This window comes from Manis pentadactyla, chromosome 4 (genome assembly GCF_030020395.1).
Source record: "Manis pentadactyla isolate mManPen7 chromosome 4, mManPen7.hap1, whole genome shotgun sequence".
Lineage (NCBI taxonomy): Eukaryota > Metazoa > Chordata > Mammalia > Pholidota > Manidae > Manis > Manis pentadactyla.
The window spans coordinates 172,161,439-172,177,891 of record NC_080022.1 but is presented as its reverse complement, the minus strand read 5'-3'; the positions used below and the strand labels follow the sequence as shown (position 1 = coordinate 172,177,891).

At 42.7% G+C, this 16,453-nt stretch overlaps 2 protein-coding genes across 4 annotated transcripts in view; one reads left to right on the top strand and one right to left on the bottom strand.

Annotated features, from left to right (window-relative positions):
* Window positions 1-12,411, bottom strand: part of EFTUD2 (elongation factor Tu GTP binding domain containing 2) — a 35,403-nt gene extending 22,992 nt beyond the window's left edge. Inside the window, exons 1-4 of the mRNA XM_036882906.2 lie at window positions 12,205-12,411; window positions 9,179-9,287; window positions 1,669-1,834; window positions 986-1,064 (exon numbers count right to left, since the gene is read on the bottom strand). Coding sequence (XP_036738801.1) covers window positions 986-1,064; window positions 1,669-1,834; window positions 9,179-9,283 — 350 coding nt within the window. The 5' untranslated portion in view covers window positions 9,284-9,287; window positions 12,205-12,411. The remainder of the gene's footprint in view (window positions 1-985; window positions 1,065-1,668; window positions 1,835-9,178; window positions 9,288-12,204) is intronic.
* A 127-nt stretch (window positions 12,412-12,538) lies between these two features.
* Window positions 12,539-16,452, top strand: CCDC103 (coiled-coil domain containing 103). Of its 3 annotated transcripts, none has more exons than XM_036882910.2 (4): window positions 12,539-12,637; window positions 13,645-13,796; window positions 14,193-14,325; window positions 15,017-16,451. In XM_036882910.2, the coding sequence occupies exons 2-4, from the start codon at window positions 13,654-13,656 to the stop codon at window positions 15,467-15,469; spliced, it is 729 nt and encodes a 242-aa protein (XP_036738805.2). In that variant the 5' UTR covers window positions 12,539-12,637; window positions 13,645-13,653; the 3' UTR covers window positions 15,470-16,451. The 3 variants fall into 3 exon arrangements, with proteins under 3 accessions (XP_036738805.2, XP_036738807.2, XP_036738806.2); XM_036882912.2 differs by having other exon boundaries at window positions 12,541-12,652; window positions 15,017-16,452; XM_036882911.2 differs by having other exon boundaries at window positions 12,541-12,658; window positions 15,017-16,452.
* The last annotated feature ends 1 nt before the right edge of the window (window position 16,453 follows it).

Genomic DNA, 16,453 nt, shown 5'->3' with positions numbered 1-16,453 from the left:
AGTGAGATTTCAAAAGCGAGGAGAAAAACAGAACCAAACACTGGAACTAACACACACCATGAGTACTGTCCATTTCAAAATCTTCACGCTAGAAGCTATACATTTATTCCACTGATGCCAAGGGGACTTAAAGTGACTTTGGGAGCTTCTCTTTTAAAATTGCTGTCAGAGCTTGTTAACAAAGCTTCTAAGAAAACTCTACCCATTAGTGACATTGAGCAGAGAAGGTCCATCTTGAAATCAGCACTGCTTGCTTATTACCCATATTACTTGTAGCAAGGAGCCTACAGATGATTCTGGCTTCAAAAAATCAAGTCCACTTTCAAAGACTGGAGATTTAAAAAAATCACCACTGAAAACACAAAGGAATATGAAGCAAGTTCTGAAGACAACTGAAAAGTTGTTTAAAAAATCCCTGAATGGATAGCAGGTGACCTGACCATTTCAGAAGGGGCTGTCCTCTTTTGGACATACATGATTATGTTTAAATAGTGTTTAAAACAAAACAAAACAAAACAAAACAGTTTCATTATATAATAGTGAATCATAACACTTCAGTATATGAGGGCCTTACAAGTGCATTTAATCAATGAAAATATTTTAAAAAACAATTCTCAGTATGAGGAATCTAAAGTATTCTCCACATATATCTACCTATTTGTGCCTTCCTTTTCAAAGTAAAGGGTTGTTTATCCCAGAACACTTAGCAACCTTACCCAAGTCAAAAATTATAGGCTCTGGTAGCCCCTACGCTGACAATTATAATACCCAGTTCTGTCTCAAAGGCTAGCTTCTACTTCCAGACTGAAGGTTTGGAATAGAAAACAGCTGAGATCTCGATGAGAACCAAGAGAAAAGTTAAGATTGAGCCTAAATATCCTGGCAATTTTTGCTTTCACAATTCACTGCCTATTTCAATCACAAGCTTCATGACAAAAATGAACCCACACTATTCATGCAGAGACTGAGAGACCTTATAACTTACTCCATTTCATACACCGTAACAGGTAATGTCTGCTCCATCAGAGTGAACTTCTTGGTTTTCACTGGCTTAATAATGGGTTCTAGGAAGAAAAAATGTAGTGATGTGCAAGTAGGCATAAAACATAAAAATACAGAGCCCTATTCCATTAGACTGAGCTCTCAGAATGTATGATAGATGACATCAATTTATGTTATTCTCAAGGATCACTCATGTTGAGAAAGATCTGGAAATGCTGTTGGCACAAGACAGTGAAGGATCTTGAATTGTGGACTGAGGAGTTTGGATTTGATTTTGTGGGGGGAAGGGAGAGGGACTAATTTAAGTTGAGGTCAATGTTAACCCAAAATCTCTTTTTGGAAGACTAAAATTATTAAAGTGAAAAGTAAGCAGTATGAGGACTGGTTAAAGGAGTTGGGATTATTTGGGTGGAAAAACATATCAGACCAGCAGAACTTAAAAAGTGTTCAAGCACCTAAACAGATATTAGATAAAGAAGTAATTCATTTGCTTAGTAACAAGCTACAAGTTTTACTGAGTACTGAAACAAGGCTAACTGAATCTCAATTTAGAAATAGTATAGTACCTGAAAGTAGTAAAGAAAAACGAATCAATCCATTCACTGAACTTTCAAGAAAACTACGAGATGAAGTTTTCCAGTGTCAATTTCACCTCTCCTATCTTACCTGTGAGAGGCTGGGTATCTTCCTCCTGAACTATGGTCTCCACCTCAGGACCATACACCTCCTCAGCTGTGGGGTAATACTTCTTGTCCTCATGCAGCACCACCTCCATCCCAGGGTGATCTTCATCATGATCTCCTACATCATCGTCATCATCATCGTCATCCATCTAAAAGCAAGAGAGGGAAGGAGGTCATGAGAGGCATGCACCTTTCCTGCTCAATGACTGACTACTTACACAAGCTAGGAGCAATGACTTCATATGCTTAACAGTTTCTTGAGCTCTGTGCTAAAGAGTCAGCAGGGCAGTTTCTACTCTCGTGTGATCCTTCACAAAGAGAAGACTATAAACCATGGCTATGAACAGCTCTCCTGATTCAAACTGACCCCTTTCTAAATGTGGGCCAGAGGTCACAAGTGGATTGAGACTGGAGAAAACAAATGGCTTCACACAATACACTCTTTGAAGAGAAAAAATAACTTCCTCCAAGGGCAGAAACCAGGAAGCAGAGGTAGAAACTGGGAGCAAGTCTATACCTTTGAAATTTTTACTTAAAGTGTCACAAAATTGTTTTTGAAAAATACTTTTGTGACTGATAAATAACAGGTGTTGGTGAGGATGTGGGGGAAACTGGCACCCTCAGTTTCTGGTGGTGGGAATGTAAAATGGTGCGACTGCTTTGGAAAACAGTTTGGTAATTCCTCAAAATGCTAAATACAGAGTCACCATATAACTCAGCAAGTCCACTGCTACGTATAACCCAAGGCAAATGAAACTTAGGTTCACACAAAAAAACTGTAAAACAAATATTCATTGCAACATTATTCATAATGGTTAAAAAGTGGAAACAACCCCAATGTCAATCAGCTGATGACTGGATAAATAAAATATAGTACATCCATACAATCCAATATTATTTGGCAATAAAAAGAAATGAAATACTTATACATGCTCCAAATAGATAAACCTTGAAGACATTATGCTGAGTGAAAGAAACCAGACGCAAAAGGCCACATATTGTACAATTCCATTTATATGAAATGTCCAGAATAGACAAATGTATACAGGCAGAAAGTAGACTAGTGGTTGCTTAGGGCTAGGGGTGGATGGGAGAATTGGGAGGTGATGGTTAAGGGGTATGGGGCTTCTTTCTGGGATGATGAAAATATTCTAAAATTGATTGTGCTGACAGTTGCACAACTCTGTGAATATCCCTGTGAAATGTACATGTTAAATGGGTGGATTGTATGGCATGTGAATTATATCTCAAAACTGGTAAAAATAACTTTGTAACCTGCTTTTTTTGAATACACAGATTAGAAAAGATAAAACAAAAAAAATCAACAATACATGTATTTATATCCTATAATTTTGATGACTTTCTGGTCTACCACATACCACAACTTATTTAACCAATCCCTATTTTCTAACATACAGGTGATTTCTAATTTCTGGTACTATAAACATCACCGCAGTAAACCTTATTGCATACCCATCCTTGTGAATATCACTATTGCTTTAGGATAGATTCCAGAATCCAAATTGCTGAGCCAAAAAGGTATGCATACTTCAAAGTTTTGGTACGTATTACTGCCCTAGAGAAATGCCTCATCAGTGCACTCACATGGGTAGCACATGAGAGCACAACACATTCTGGAGTTGCACAAAGGTCATGTGACCTTACTGTCAAGTCAACAGATAGTTAATGAGCACCTACCACGTGCCAAGCACTTTTCTGGACACTCTCCTACAACGTCTCACACACTAGGAATCCCACCAGATGGCAGTTCTTTAAGTGCTATCCATCTTTGTGTCCTCGGTGCCCAGCATGGTGCCTGTCATACAGCAGACCCTGTCAAATGGATGAATTCTTTCGACATGTCCTGCCAATACAACCAAGACACGGCACTCACTCACAAGAGGGCCCACTTCCCTGAAGGAAAACACAGCTAGAAAGCTGGTCTTGGTGAATGACTTTAGATCCACCTCCTGTAAATGAACCCATGGTCCTAAACACTGAACAAAGCTATGCCCCTTTTTGCAGAAAGTCCTTCAAATAATTAAAAGTGGCTACTACCCTTTATTTAAAAAAACATCCTGGTTTATTCATTCGCTCAATAAATACTTTTTAAGCACTTACTATATGCCAGGCAATGTTCTAAGTATTGATAATATAGTAATGAAAAAAAGAAGTGATGACATTTGAACAAAACTCTGAAGGAAGGGAGAAAGCTCTACAAGTAGCTGGCGGAGGGCATTCTAGTTGCTGCAACAGCAAATGCAAAGGCCCTGAGCCAAGGAGATGAGCAAGGATGCCAGTACAGTGAGAGTACGTAAACAATGGAGAGAACAGTAGAAGCTGAGATTACACAGGAGGGGATCATGTAGGATATTCTGGATCATTCTGAGTAATCTGACTTCACTTTTACTCTAGGGCAGTGGTTCTCAACCAGGGGCAATTTTGCCTCCCAGGGATTATTTGCAACAACTGATGACATTTTTGATTGCGGCAACTGGGTATGAGCGTGTGGGATTTAGTGAGTAGAAGCCAGGGATGCTGCTAAAGCAGAGGAAAGGCCCCACAACAAAGAATTATCTGGCCCCCAAATGTCAATGGTGCTGAGGTTGAGAAATCCTGCTCCAGTGGTTCTGAGCAGAGGAGTGATATGATCAGCCTTCTGTTTTAAAAGAATCACTCTGGGTCCCACGCTGAGAATATACTGGAAGGAGGGAGATTAGTTAGGAAGCTACTGAAGTCATTCAGGAAAGAGATGATAGTGGTGGTGGCTTGGACCAGAGTGGCAGCCGTGAAGGTGGAAAGGAGAGGTTTGATTCTGGACATATTTTGAAGGTAGACTAAAACATGTATTCTAATGAACTGAAAGTAGGTGTGAAAAGAAAAAGAAAAGAGGCAAAGTTTTGACCTAAGCTACTGGGGAATGGCACTGTCTTTACTGAGATCAAATAGACTGTACGCGCAGGTTGCGGGTGGAAGCAGGGGGCAGAGAGAAGCTCAGGCTTTAGGTCTTCGATATGCTGAAACTGAAATGCACTATTAGACAGACATCGAGTAGAGATGCCAAGTAGGAAGCTGGACATACAAATCTGAAGTTTGAGAGAGGTCCAAGCTGGAGATATAAATTTGTGTCCTCAGTGAACAGAAGGTATTTGATAGATGGGATGAACAGTATCAGGGAGAAAGTGCAGACAGAGAGGAGGCGTAAGGAATGGAGCCTTGGGTCTGTTGATATTTAGAGGTCAAGGAGACGAGGAGGAACAAGTAGCAAAGACTGAGAAGAAATGGCCACCAGGAAGGAAAACCAGGGGGTTCCCTGGAAGCCAAGGGAAGAAGGTGTTTTAAGAAAGGAGTAATCCACTGGGTCAGATCTGAAGACAGGTCAGTAAGATGAGGAGGACTGGGTCTGGGGCAGAGGTCACTGGTGATTTTGACAAGAGCGGTCTCATTGGAATGGGACAGGCAAGAGGATAGAAGTGGGTGAAAATGGGAAGAGAGGATTTGGAGACACAAGTATCAACAACTTTTCTGAGATGCGCTGCACTGGGAAGCAGGGAAATGGGAGGTAACCAAAGGAGGAGATGGGGTCAGGAGAGAATCTTAAGATGAAACATCAGCCTGTCTGTATGCTGATGGGGAGGATCCCATAGAGAGGAAGGGAAACTGGTAAAGCTGGAGAGAGGGCCGAATGGCTGGGGAATGTTCTGGAGAAGGTGAGAAGGGATGGGATCTAGTGTCTAGCAGATAAAAACATGAACACATCATCCATAAGAACAGGAGGGGAGGCATATGGCTCAGATGCAGGGAGGTGGGAAGAGGCAGTGGTGGGAGCTTGTTTTCCTTTACACAAATTCCAGCATATCAACATCCTTCTTAAAAAGAACACAAAACCCTCCAGGGGTGAGCCGACTGGCTACCTCCTACATCTTTACACTCTGCTACTATGAATGTGGCCTGAGATTACATTAGCTCTTTTGGTAGCCATATATATCCTACTGTTGGTGGCTCCCAAACAGCTATCAAACCAGTTTCCTCCTGTCCCATACTGCTGCATTTTGAATCTAACTGTAGGATTTTATATAATTTCCAACTCCCTGTAATTTTTACTACCTGAGTATCCTGACAGTAGCTCAAAGTTGACAAGCCTAAAATAGAGCTAAACAAGCATCTTTTTAGCGTTTCCTTTTGTCTGTTAACAATCAGTGCTCCTCTAGGCATTCCAACTCCCCCTCATTCTCTTTTCCCTGACATTCACATGGTGGCCCAACTCTGTCTCTGCATACTTCCACTGTGATGAACTCCTGGCTTGTCTCCAAGCCTCCTGACCCTTCCTTCACTAAAAGAAGGGTCCCTAGCATCTTACTTTGATCATGTCACCCTTTGCTCCCAGTTCTCCATTCAAGGCCTTTTAGAGTCTGGTCCCTCCTCCTCTGCTTCACCTCCATAGCCACCTTTCTGGGACTGTGCTTTGGCAACTGCAAGGCGAAATCATGTCCTCTTAACATACAACCTCTGGGCCCCTGCTCACTGCACTACTCTCTAGAATGTCCTTCCTGCTTTCCTCTTTCCATTATCAAAATGCATCTCTTTACTGTTATATACCTCAATAAAAAGTGTTTTATTAGGCTTGGGGTGGATTAATGATAGTGCATTGAGCATTGACCCCCCTATACAGAATTTTATTGTTGTTAACAACCATTTGATCAATAAATATGAGAGATGCCCTCACAAAATATATATATATATATATATATATATATATATACACACACACACTTCCAATTGTAAAATAAATAAGTAACCGGGATGTAATGTATAGCATAAGGAATATAGTCAAAATATTGTAACAACTTGGTATGGTGATAGCTGGTACCTAGAATTATCATGTATATAAATGTTGAATCACTGTGTTGTACACCTGAAACTAATGTAATACTGTGTGTCAACTACCCTTCAATAAAAAATAATTATCTAATCTTAAAAAAAAAAAAAAAAGTGTTAAAAAAAAATCTATGCATCACATGCAGCCTAAGTGGCTACAGGATCTCTGTATGGACTATGGATTAGTGCAGGCATGCTAAAAAGCAATCTAACTGTACTTACTATAAACACTTTAAGTATATAGATGATCTGGCTTTTGGGAACATACCCCAAGGAAATTTTTACATGGTGCATAAAGGGACATGGCTGAGAAAATCTACTGCAGTTATTATTTGTGGTGAGGGAAGACTGGTGGCTGGTAACCTGAGTGCCCATCACTCAGTGATGCACACCAGGGATTACTCAGCAGTCAGACACCAGACTGGATGTATACACAGCACCAGAGATAGATCCTAAAATACATCACTCACCACAACGCTGAGTGGCAAAAAGAAACAGAAACATGCAGGTAACACAAAATAATTCAATTAAATTAAAAATACAGGCATATAATGCAAATCTCCACATTTTGCAACTCATACAAACAAAACATACACACGTTAGAATGGTCACTAGTGTAACAGGCCTGAGAATGAGATAAGAAGGAATTAATAAGCTTAATGAAATAAGAGCAGAACCTTGCACAAGCAACAATACTGAGGAGCATGAATTACTGTATGATTAGCTTAACCCTCTGCATGGAGGTAAAAACAGTCACACTTCGCCTAAACAGTCTTTTTGTTTTGTTTTGCTTTTTGGTTAACAACTTTAGCAAGAGATAATCAACATTCCACACAATTCATCCATTTTAAATGCACAATCCGATGGTTTTTAGTATATTCAGAGTTGTGCAACCATGCCCACAATTTTAGATCATTTTTATTACCCCCAAAAGAAACCTAGTACCTTTAGCCATCACCCTCCCAACCTAAGGCAACCACTACTCACTCTACTTTCTGACTCTACTGAGACCCTACACAGTCTTTGGCCCCACTCTGAAGGTCACTTCCTCAGGTAACTTTCTTGGTCATCCCAGCCCATAACACACCTCCTCATACCCTATTACTATGGTACTAAGTAAAAATTATTTACGTGGCACTTGTCCCTCCCTGCTTCATATCATAAATATTTTTGTACCTCATCTCCCTTTGAAAGCAGTAGGCTCCTGGAGAGCAGAGATGGTGAAAAGGATGGGACTGAGCACAGATGCCTAAGGCATGTCATCGTTGGGGGTGACCCATTAATTAACACTCTTCAACCCCACTGTTCCATCAGCTGTGACCTCTCCCAACTGTATCATGACCCAGCCTATATTCTTTCCACAAGGACCTCATGAGTTACAGTGATTACCTCAGGAAGGGGAGTGACATGGACCAAGAAGACTCTAATCTATTTGGTTTGAATCAGAATGTATTCATGAATTACTTGTATACTGAAAAATATCTCTTTAAAATAATATTTTTAAAAAGAAAAAAACTGGTTTATAAGAAAGTAAGACTTCAAATGCCTTGCCCAAATTAAGATGCATACTATCCACAGAGTACCCCTGACCTGTACCTCAATCTAGCAGTCATATCAAGGGAAAATTATTTTTATAAAACTCATACAAGCTTCCTAAGAGTTCAACAGTCATCTGTTTTAGGATTCCCTCCATCATTTTTTAGCATGGATGCACATCATACATACTGGTCAGTAGTTTCTGAAATGCAGCAGCTTATCTATCTTTGAAAAGTAGCACAAGTTGCCTGAATCACTTTCTAACACCACAGCCTCTCTCCAGTTTCTTAAAGATGACCACAGTGGCTCTCAGCTTACCTCTTAAAGGTCTCCCCACTACCTCAACCCAGGAAATAATTCATCTCGGCCTAGAGACTTGAATGCTCCTAAAGCTGCAAGATGCTCTTTTTTCACCTCACCTAGATGGCTTCAGTTTTCTTTTTCCAGTGTTTATTCTACTTTTTCCAGTTTGAAGGGTATTTTCCCTGATGGAGAAGACAGAGAGCAGCCAGGACTTCTGTTCTGCTTTCCTGCTGTCCTGTCATAACACACCTTCATTGATAAGCAGTGGACCTATTCTACTTGTTCACCTTATTCTGGTCATTGCTAAAATATAAAAGCCACCTTTGGTGTTTTCTGCAAGCCTCAGACCACACCGGACTTCTCCTCCATAGCTTTCCTGAAGGGGAGTCACAGGAATCTGTACTTTCCTTTTCTACTGTTTTTATTTCTCTTACAAAATCTGAGCTTATAAGGGAGTTCCCAGTGCAGCTGCCCTTGGAAAAGTTGACTGCCAAGATTGTCAAAAGGCACCTCAAGCAAATGCAAGAAGAGCTACTTAGATGACCTAGAGTTCAAATTATAATAAAACCATCCCCACCCATCAAATTACTTTATACAGCCCCTTGGAACATCAGAAGCTAAGCTTTGAGGGGCAGCATAAGACCCCAATAAATCATATTTTTTTTAAAAAAAGCAATGTTAAAGATGTACACAGACTATTATGGGAGCACAGAGAATTCAGTACTTTATTGCTTTCTAAAAAGAGATAGATGAAAAAAGCAATAGATTTGTTTTACCTCATCAAGATCTTTGGTCTCTCTGCCCAATTCATCATCATCTTCATCAGAATCAAGTTCTGGTCCAATATAATTCCCAAATTCATCATACAAGTCAGTATCCATGATGCTAAGATTTAAGGAGAAGAGGAGTTAGATTCCGGCAGGGCAACCAAGGCCTCCAAGGCAGGGCCCCATCCTTCTGGCCTTGTGGTTGACTATATCCCTTCACACATCTCCTCTCTAGTTGTACCAGTGGACTGACTGCTGCCCCCAAATCTCTCTTACTCTCCCCTCTTTACTGTTCTTACTTGTTGTCTCTGTTTACATTATCTTTTCACTTCTTTTTAATACTAAAGAAAATTTAAAATAACCTAATACCAGAAAGTTGCAAAACTCGTACACCTGTTTCTTCCCTAAGTTATTTGTAAGTGCTGACACAATTCCTCATCACCCACTACTACTTTAGTGCAGGAGTTGGCAAACTATTGCCTGTGGCCCACTCTGGCCTGCCACCTGTTTTCATATAGCTCCCAAGCTGAGAATGCCTTTTACACTTTTAAATAGTCGAAAAAAAGTCAAAATAATAATATTTCATGAAACATGAAAATTAGTTATATGAAATTCAAATTTCAGTGTCTACAAAAACAGCTTTATTGGAACACAGCCATGCTCATTCATTTATATTGTCTGTGGCTTTCACACTGTAACAGCAGAGTTGCGTAGTTGCAACCGAGACCATATGGCCCACAAAGCCTAAAATATTTACTATCTGGTCCTTAACAGAAAAGGTTTGCTGACTCCTGCTATAGTGTGTGTGTGTCCTACAAACAAGGATATTCTCCTACATAACCACACTATAACCATCAAAATCAGAAAAAATAAAAAATTTTTTAATTGGAATATAGTTGACATACAGTATTGTACTGGTGTCAAATGTACAACATAGTGTACATTCTATGCTGTATTTTGGGTCTATTTCTTTGTTTTTAAAATCAGAAAATTAATATTGACACATTACTCCCACCTAATTCATAGACCTCCATTCATCTTTTGCAAACTGTTCCAACAATGCCTTGTACGGCAAAGGATCAGATCCAGGATCATGTCTGCATTTAACTGTCATGTCTTTAGTCTCCTTCGGTCTGGAATAGGTCCTCAGTCTTGACATTAATGACTTGACACTTTTGGAGATTACAGGTCATTGAGTTTTGTAGAATGTCCCTTAATTTGGGTTTGTCTTCATGTTTCCTCATGATTAGATTTAGAGGAAATCTAAATTTTTGGCAAGAGTATAACACAAGTGATGCTCTTGTGTTCTCAGTGTATCTCCTATCAGGTGGTAAATTATTTTAATTTTCCCCGTTAGTGGTGATGTTAAGTTAATCACTTGATTATGGTGATGTCTACCAGGCTTTTCCTTTGTAAAGTTACTTGCTTTCTCTTTATGATTAGTAAGTATTTCTTGAGTTTTCTCCACCTCAATTATTGAAACTCTATTCCAAGTAAGAGTTCAAATGCCACCTCTTACAAGTTTCCTCAATTTCTCATTCCTCTATTCTGGTATATACCTTTTGGGGGTGTGTGTGTGGGGTGTGTGTGTGTGTGTGTGTGTAATATATTAATTATGTCTTGAAGGGCAGTTCCCTGTACTAATTACCCTCACCAATAACTCTGTAACTTACAATACACAACAGACCAGAGCATGGATTAAGGGCTCTGGAGTTAGAAGACCTAGATTTGAATCTTAACTTTGTCACTTAGTAACTATGTAACTTTAGGTAAATTACTTCACCTCCCCTAATCTATTTTTTCAACTGAAAGATGATGAGCAATCCCCATTGCCTAAGGTTATGAGAATTAAACAAAATAGTCTGTGTAAACAATTTATCACAGTCCCAGACTTAATAAATGTTAGCTAGCATTACTTTTGGCCATTTTTAAATATAGTAACCCTGCATCCCTTATACTCACCTGCCAATGCCCAGGACAGCATCTTGCATAAGTAGGAACTGAATGGAATGTTTTAATTTTGAGATACTGATGTTACTTGCACTAAGCTAATCCCTCCAATGCCACCTGTTAAGTGCTGATTGTAAATACAGAATTAAGAGCTCCAAGAACTAGTAATTCAATGTAAATTATTACAGAAATTTTCATATGCACAGATTCTTTTCACTTTTAAAGAGCTATCCTATCTGTGTTCATTTCATTCTCCTAAGATCGATGAAGTGACTGCAGAAATTTTTACTGAAAGCTGTTCATGGAACACATCAAGCTCATGTCTGCTTCATAGCCACTGCACTTGCTATTCTCTTTGAAATGCTCTTCCCTTGCGTATTTATGCCCTATTCCTTCATTTCACTCAGATCTCTACTTAATGTTACTTTCTCTGAGAAACCTTCCTTTGTCACTCTAAAAAAGTCTCTCCTACACGCACTCTCCAACCTCCACTTCCACTGTTTTATTAGTTAACATTTATCGCGAGCTGACATATCCATGTGTTTGCTGTAATCTCTCCAACTACAATTTAAGCACGGCCTTTTTTTTTTTTTTTTTTCACTTAGAATTGTGCCTGGCACAAAACAGGACAACAGTAAGTATTTGCTGAATGGATGAATGACTCCAGCAAGACACAGATAAGATCGTTGACTTGCCCACTGTTGCATAAAATTCGTGCCTTGCTCTACCAAACCTCCTAGCAGCTTCCCGCTACAATGCAGTTCTCAAATACAGAATAAGGAAGAAGCGAGCCTAGTGGAGAAAGCGTGAAGACAGAAAAGATGGAAGGAGTGAGAGGGGACCAGACAGTGAGACTAGGACCCCTGCCCAGAGATTTTACGGATGGTGAATATTGAGGGAACCCCGGAATCAGACAGAGGTGGTGGGGGGGTCTTTTATTCCCTTTCCCGCTGCACGCCTTAATTTACCCATCTATAAAGTGAAAGGGGCAGTAAACCTATAACATATCTTCCAGACCTGACATTATTTAATATCCCACCCCACCCGAAGCAACCCTCCCATGCCATTGACCCACGACCGCTCACCTCCCACCTGCTCAGGCAAAAGCTCCAAGTCCGCCGCTGGAGACCGCGCTTCCGCTCCACGCCACTGCACCGCCTGCGCCCACCGTCAGGAAGGACCCTGCAGACGCCGCGGTCGCGTTTCTGCCGCGGAAGACAGCCCCCTGCCTGAGAACCAGCTCGGAGGAATACCGGCCGCGGACACACAAACCGGCGAGGTGGAGTTGTGGGCCCCAAAACAGAGGTGTACGCTGCTCCAAAGAGAGTGAGGCCTGAGGAGGCAAGAATCTGATCAGGCGTCTCGGAACCACCCTGAAGGGGGCCTTGGGGAAGATCACGTGGGCAGGCTGTTGGAGCAGTTGCTGGGCAACCAAAGCTGCTGGGCTTGGTCTGCACTGAATTATCCTCCATTTCTGGCGTTTATCTGGGGATTCCCAAAGAAAGCAAGGGACACAAGGCCAGGGCTCCTGGGGTGAAGGTCCGGGTTGGGTGGGTAGTGGGGGGCGGAAGAATTAGTTCTTTTTATTCAATTACTGGGAGGGCTCAAAGTGGGTAAGAGCAGGGACACCTGAGTTCCTGGCTAGCCCTGCCCCTTCTTGGTGTTCAGTTTACCTGCGTTGAGGGGAAGGGAGGGCTATGGAGTTGGTTGCAGACCTCCTGCTTCCCTGCCCTAGGACTTTTGATGATGACTCCGCCACAAAATCTAGCTCAGCGTACCAGGAGTCTGAGGTTCAAAGTGGTTTCATGGCAATTAAATGCCAAAGTCAAGACTAGAACCCATATAGATGATCTCCCTGTACAACGGGTCAATCAGCCGCAGATGTGCGCAGGCTGCCGAAGTACAGTGGCAGAACTAAATAGGTTGTTTAAGTACTTAGCGACCTGTGCTCCAGCCCTGCGCTGGACAGAGGAATTTGGGTGTGGGGATCAGTGAGCCCCTTCCTCTACCACTTCTCCTGAATTTCCTGCTCAGCATTGCATTTGGTTTGGGTGAATAATATGTTTCCCCATTAAAAACATTTAATGATGAGTGAAATATTGTCCCTGGACTCAAGAGTAGATAACAACAATTCTGCTTTTGTGGGAGTTCCTCTATAACAGCCGGCTATAGAGTGAGCCCATGTAGAAGAAAGGACTGAATTATGAGATCCAAATGCCTCTTCAGCCAAAGCAACAAAATAAAAAATTTTTAGAGACAGAGAACAAAATTAAGACAGGACTCCAAACTGAAAGTCAGAATACTCTATTCAATTTTCATTGGCAACAATTCTTAAGCAAGTCCTCAGTGTGCAACTCAATCCCCCTCTGTAAAGAAGAGAACTAGATTTTTGTAACACTCCCCGAGATAAGTGACAGGATATCCAGAGTGCTTTGGGGTCATGTTGTGGGCTGGCAAAGAATCCAGACACACCCTCTTCCTTGATATGGACGCTGCTGACACTTCTGTTCCCTTTGCCTTCCCAGGCACTGACCATGGAAAGGAATGACATCATTGACTTCAAAGCTTTGGAGAAAGAGCTACAGGCTGCACTCACTGCTGATGAGAAGTACAAACGGGAGAACGCTGCCAAGTTTCGGGCAGTGGAACAGAGGGTGGCTTCCTATGAGGAGTTCAGGTTGGCTTACTGCCGTTTTTCTCAAACCCTCCAGTTACGGGGGATTATAGTGAGTAAAAGCATGTGCTTTGGAGTCAGACAATTCTGAGCTCAGTCCTGGTCCTACCCTGTGCTCTCTGTGTGATCTTGTGCAAGCTCTTTAACCTCTCTGAGCCTCTCTTCCTTATCTGTACAAGAGAGTAGACATTGTTATAATTAAATGAGCTATTACATGTATGATTCTGAGCACGTCAGGCGCGCAGGAAGAGCTCAAAAGCTGTCAGCTACTGTCACAGCTGTTATTATTATTGTGATATTGGCCTACCAACAGGTTCAGCCAAGTCATGCAAAGCCCAGCCACCTCACACCCAGAGACAGCATTAAGTCCAGCCTCCAATCTCTGTCCTTTACCCACAGGAGTATTGTCCTTGCATCACATCTGAAGCCGCTGGAGCGTAAGGACAAGATAGGAGGAAAGAGGACTGTGTCCTGGAATTGTCACACTACTCAGGGAAGGACCTCCCAGGAAGAGACCACTGAAATCTTCCAGGTAGGTGAAGCCCAGCCTCTTCATCCCACCAGGATACTCTGCCCTAAATCGCCAATCCTGTCTTCTTACAACACATACCTCTTCCTTATTTCTCATTATTACAGAGGCAGTTTTCTGCCTCTAAGTCCTGAAGGAAAAGCAACCCGCAGATGGTTAGGGTGAGTTAGACTGGGTAGAACAAGTCAGAAAGGGGGGCTAGGCAGGTCCCCTGCAGGCAGTCCTCTGACTTGCACTCCCAGATCAGATTTGCTCTGCCTCTGGGTTATATGGTATATTGTATAAAGATCCCGTGGCAGCATTGGGAGGGAGGCCCCACCTGTCAGAATCTTCACAGTCACCTTGAATTTCTTTCTCTGTTCCCGAGCTTTCCAGTCATCCCCTTGCCCTGCTCGGAGTAAATCCTGACTAGCTCTCATAGAGTAGAGCTATGTCCTCATTCATCAGTACATTAGTTGTACTAATCCTAGTACAACTGAGAATATCAAATCTTGGTCTGGGTTCCTTGGGATCCTCCCTCCCTGTCCCATTCCCAGTTCCCTCATCTGAAAATGAGATCCTCAGGGACCACAGCCTTCTCAGTGCTCAGAGAGCAGTAACAGAACTAAGGTAAAAACCCACAGGCTCCCCTCCCTGTCACTGCTTCAGAGCAGCTGGAAGAGCTCTGGCCTCCCTTCTTTCCTTTGCAATCCAGGAGAAAGTACTCCTCCAGCCTGAGACCTCAGCTGAGTTCTACCATGACTGGCGGCGATACTTGCGGAGTGGGCTAGAGCGCTACCAGGCCCTGCTGCAGCTCGGGGGTCCAAAGCTGGGCCACCTCTTCCAGACAGACGTGGGGTTTGGACTTCTAGGGGAGCTGCTGGTGGCACTAGCCGATCACGTGAAGCCAGCCGACCGGTTGGTGGTGCTGAAGATCCTGCACAGCCTGGCCAGCACTGGGCGCTTCACCCTGAACCTCAGTCTGCTGAGCCATGCAGAAAGAGAGAGCTGCAGAGACTTGTTTCAGAAGCTGAAGACCATGGGCACTCCCAGATCCACAAAAGAGGGGCTGAGGCAGGAGGAGCAAGGTCTGGAGGAACAGCCTGGTGGGCTTCAGGAGGAGGAAGGGCTCCTGCAAGAGCTGCTAGGGCTATACCAGGTGAACTGATAGGACTAGTTACCCTCAGAGGCTCCCAGTGGTCACTGGAGACATTTTTTTGTTATTGTCCTGGGGGCTCTGCAGGACTGTGATGAGAAGCCCACATCTAATTCTCTTCTCAATTTGGAATTTTCAGAGTAAAAGCAGGAATCGAATCTCCACTTCTCTAGCCCCTTAGTGGCTTAGTATTTTGAACTGTATAGATCCATAGGATAGTCAAAGACCCAAGAAGTTGAAAGAATTCTGCTTCCCACCTGTAGTCCACCAAACCTCTAGCCCATGGCCCTGAGAGGTAAGTGTGCACCCAGCCAAGTGCTGGCTACACCACTTATAGCCTCCACTCAAAAGAAATGGAAAAAGCAAAATCGTTCATCTTCCATGGTGAAAAAATACTGATCTCCATAGCTCTTAATGGGAATATTTATACCCTAAACCAATGAATGGACATTTAATCAATGAGTGAGCAAATGCTACCTCATTTGAGGTGCAGCATTTTTCCCCAGGGGCTGAATTCTTGTGCCAGTTGGACCTGGGAAAGCCCCAGCCCATCAGCTCAGGTATGGCCAGCCCCTGGGGCTTCTTCAGATAGCCAGATATGCAAGCTGACATGGTTCCTTCAACTCCCAGACTAACCAAAGGGAACATCTTTCCACCCAGCAGGCAGGTGAGGGCCTGGAGCAGGGAGGCAGAGATTTCCCTGTCCTGACAGCTGGGTCCTTGCTTCTCGTTCTGGTTTCCCCTGACCTATTCTTGGGTGGGTGCCAGTGTTCTAGAACGGGGAGAGAGAGCCAGGTTCTAGAATGGTTTTCCCTCAAGATCTGTCTGGAACATTAGGACAGTATACTTCAGCTGGGAATAAATGGCCTTGCCTTGGGCCACTCTCAGGCTGTGGCTCCTCCTCCTGGCTGCTTGACCTTTCCCTCCTCCCGGCAGTGATTTCTAACAGCCACACAGGCCTTTTGTGCCCTGGTTTTGCCGTTTCCCCGACCCCAA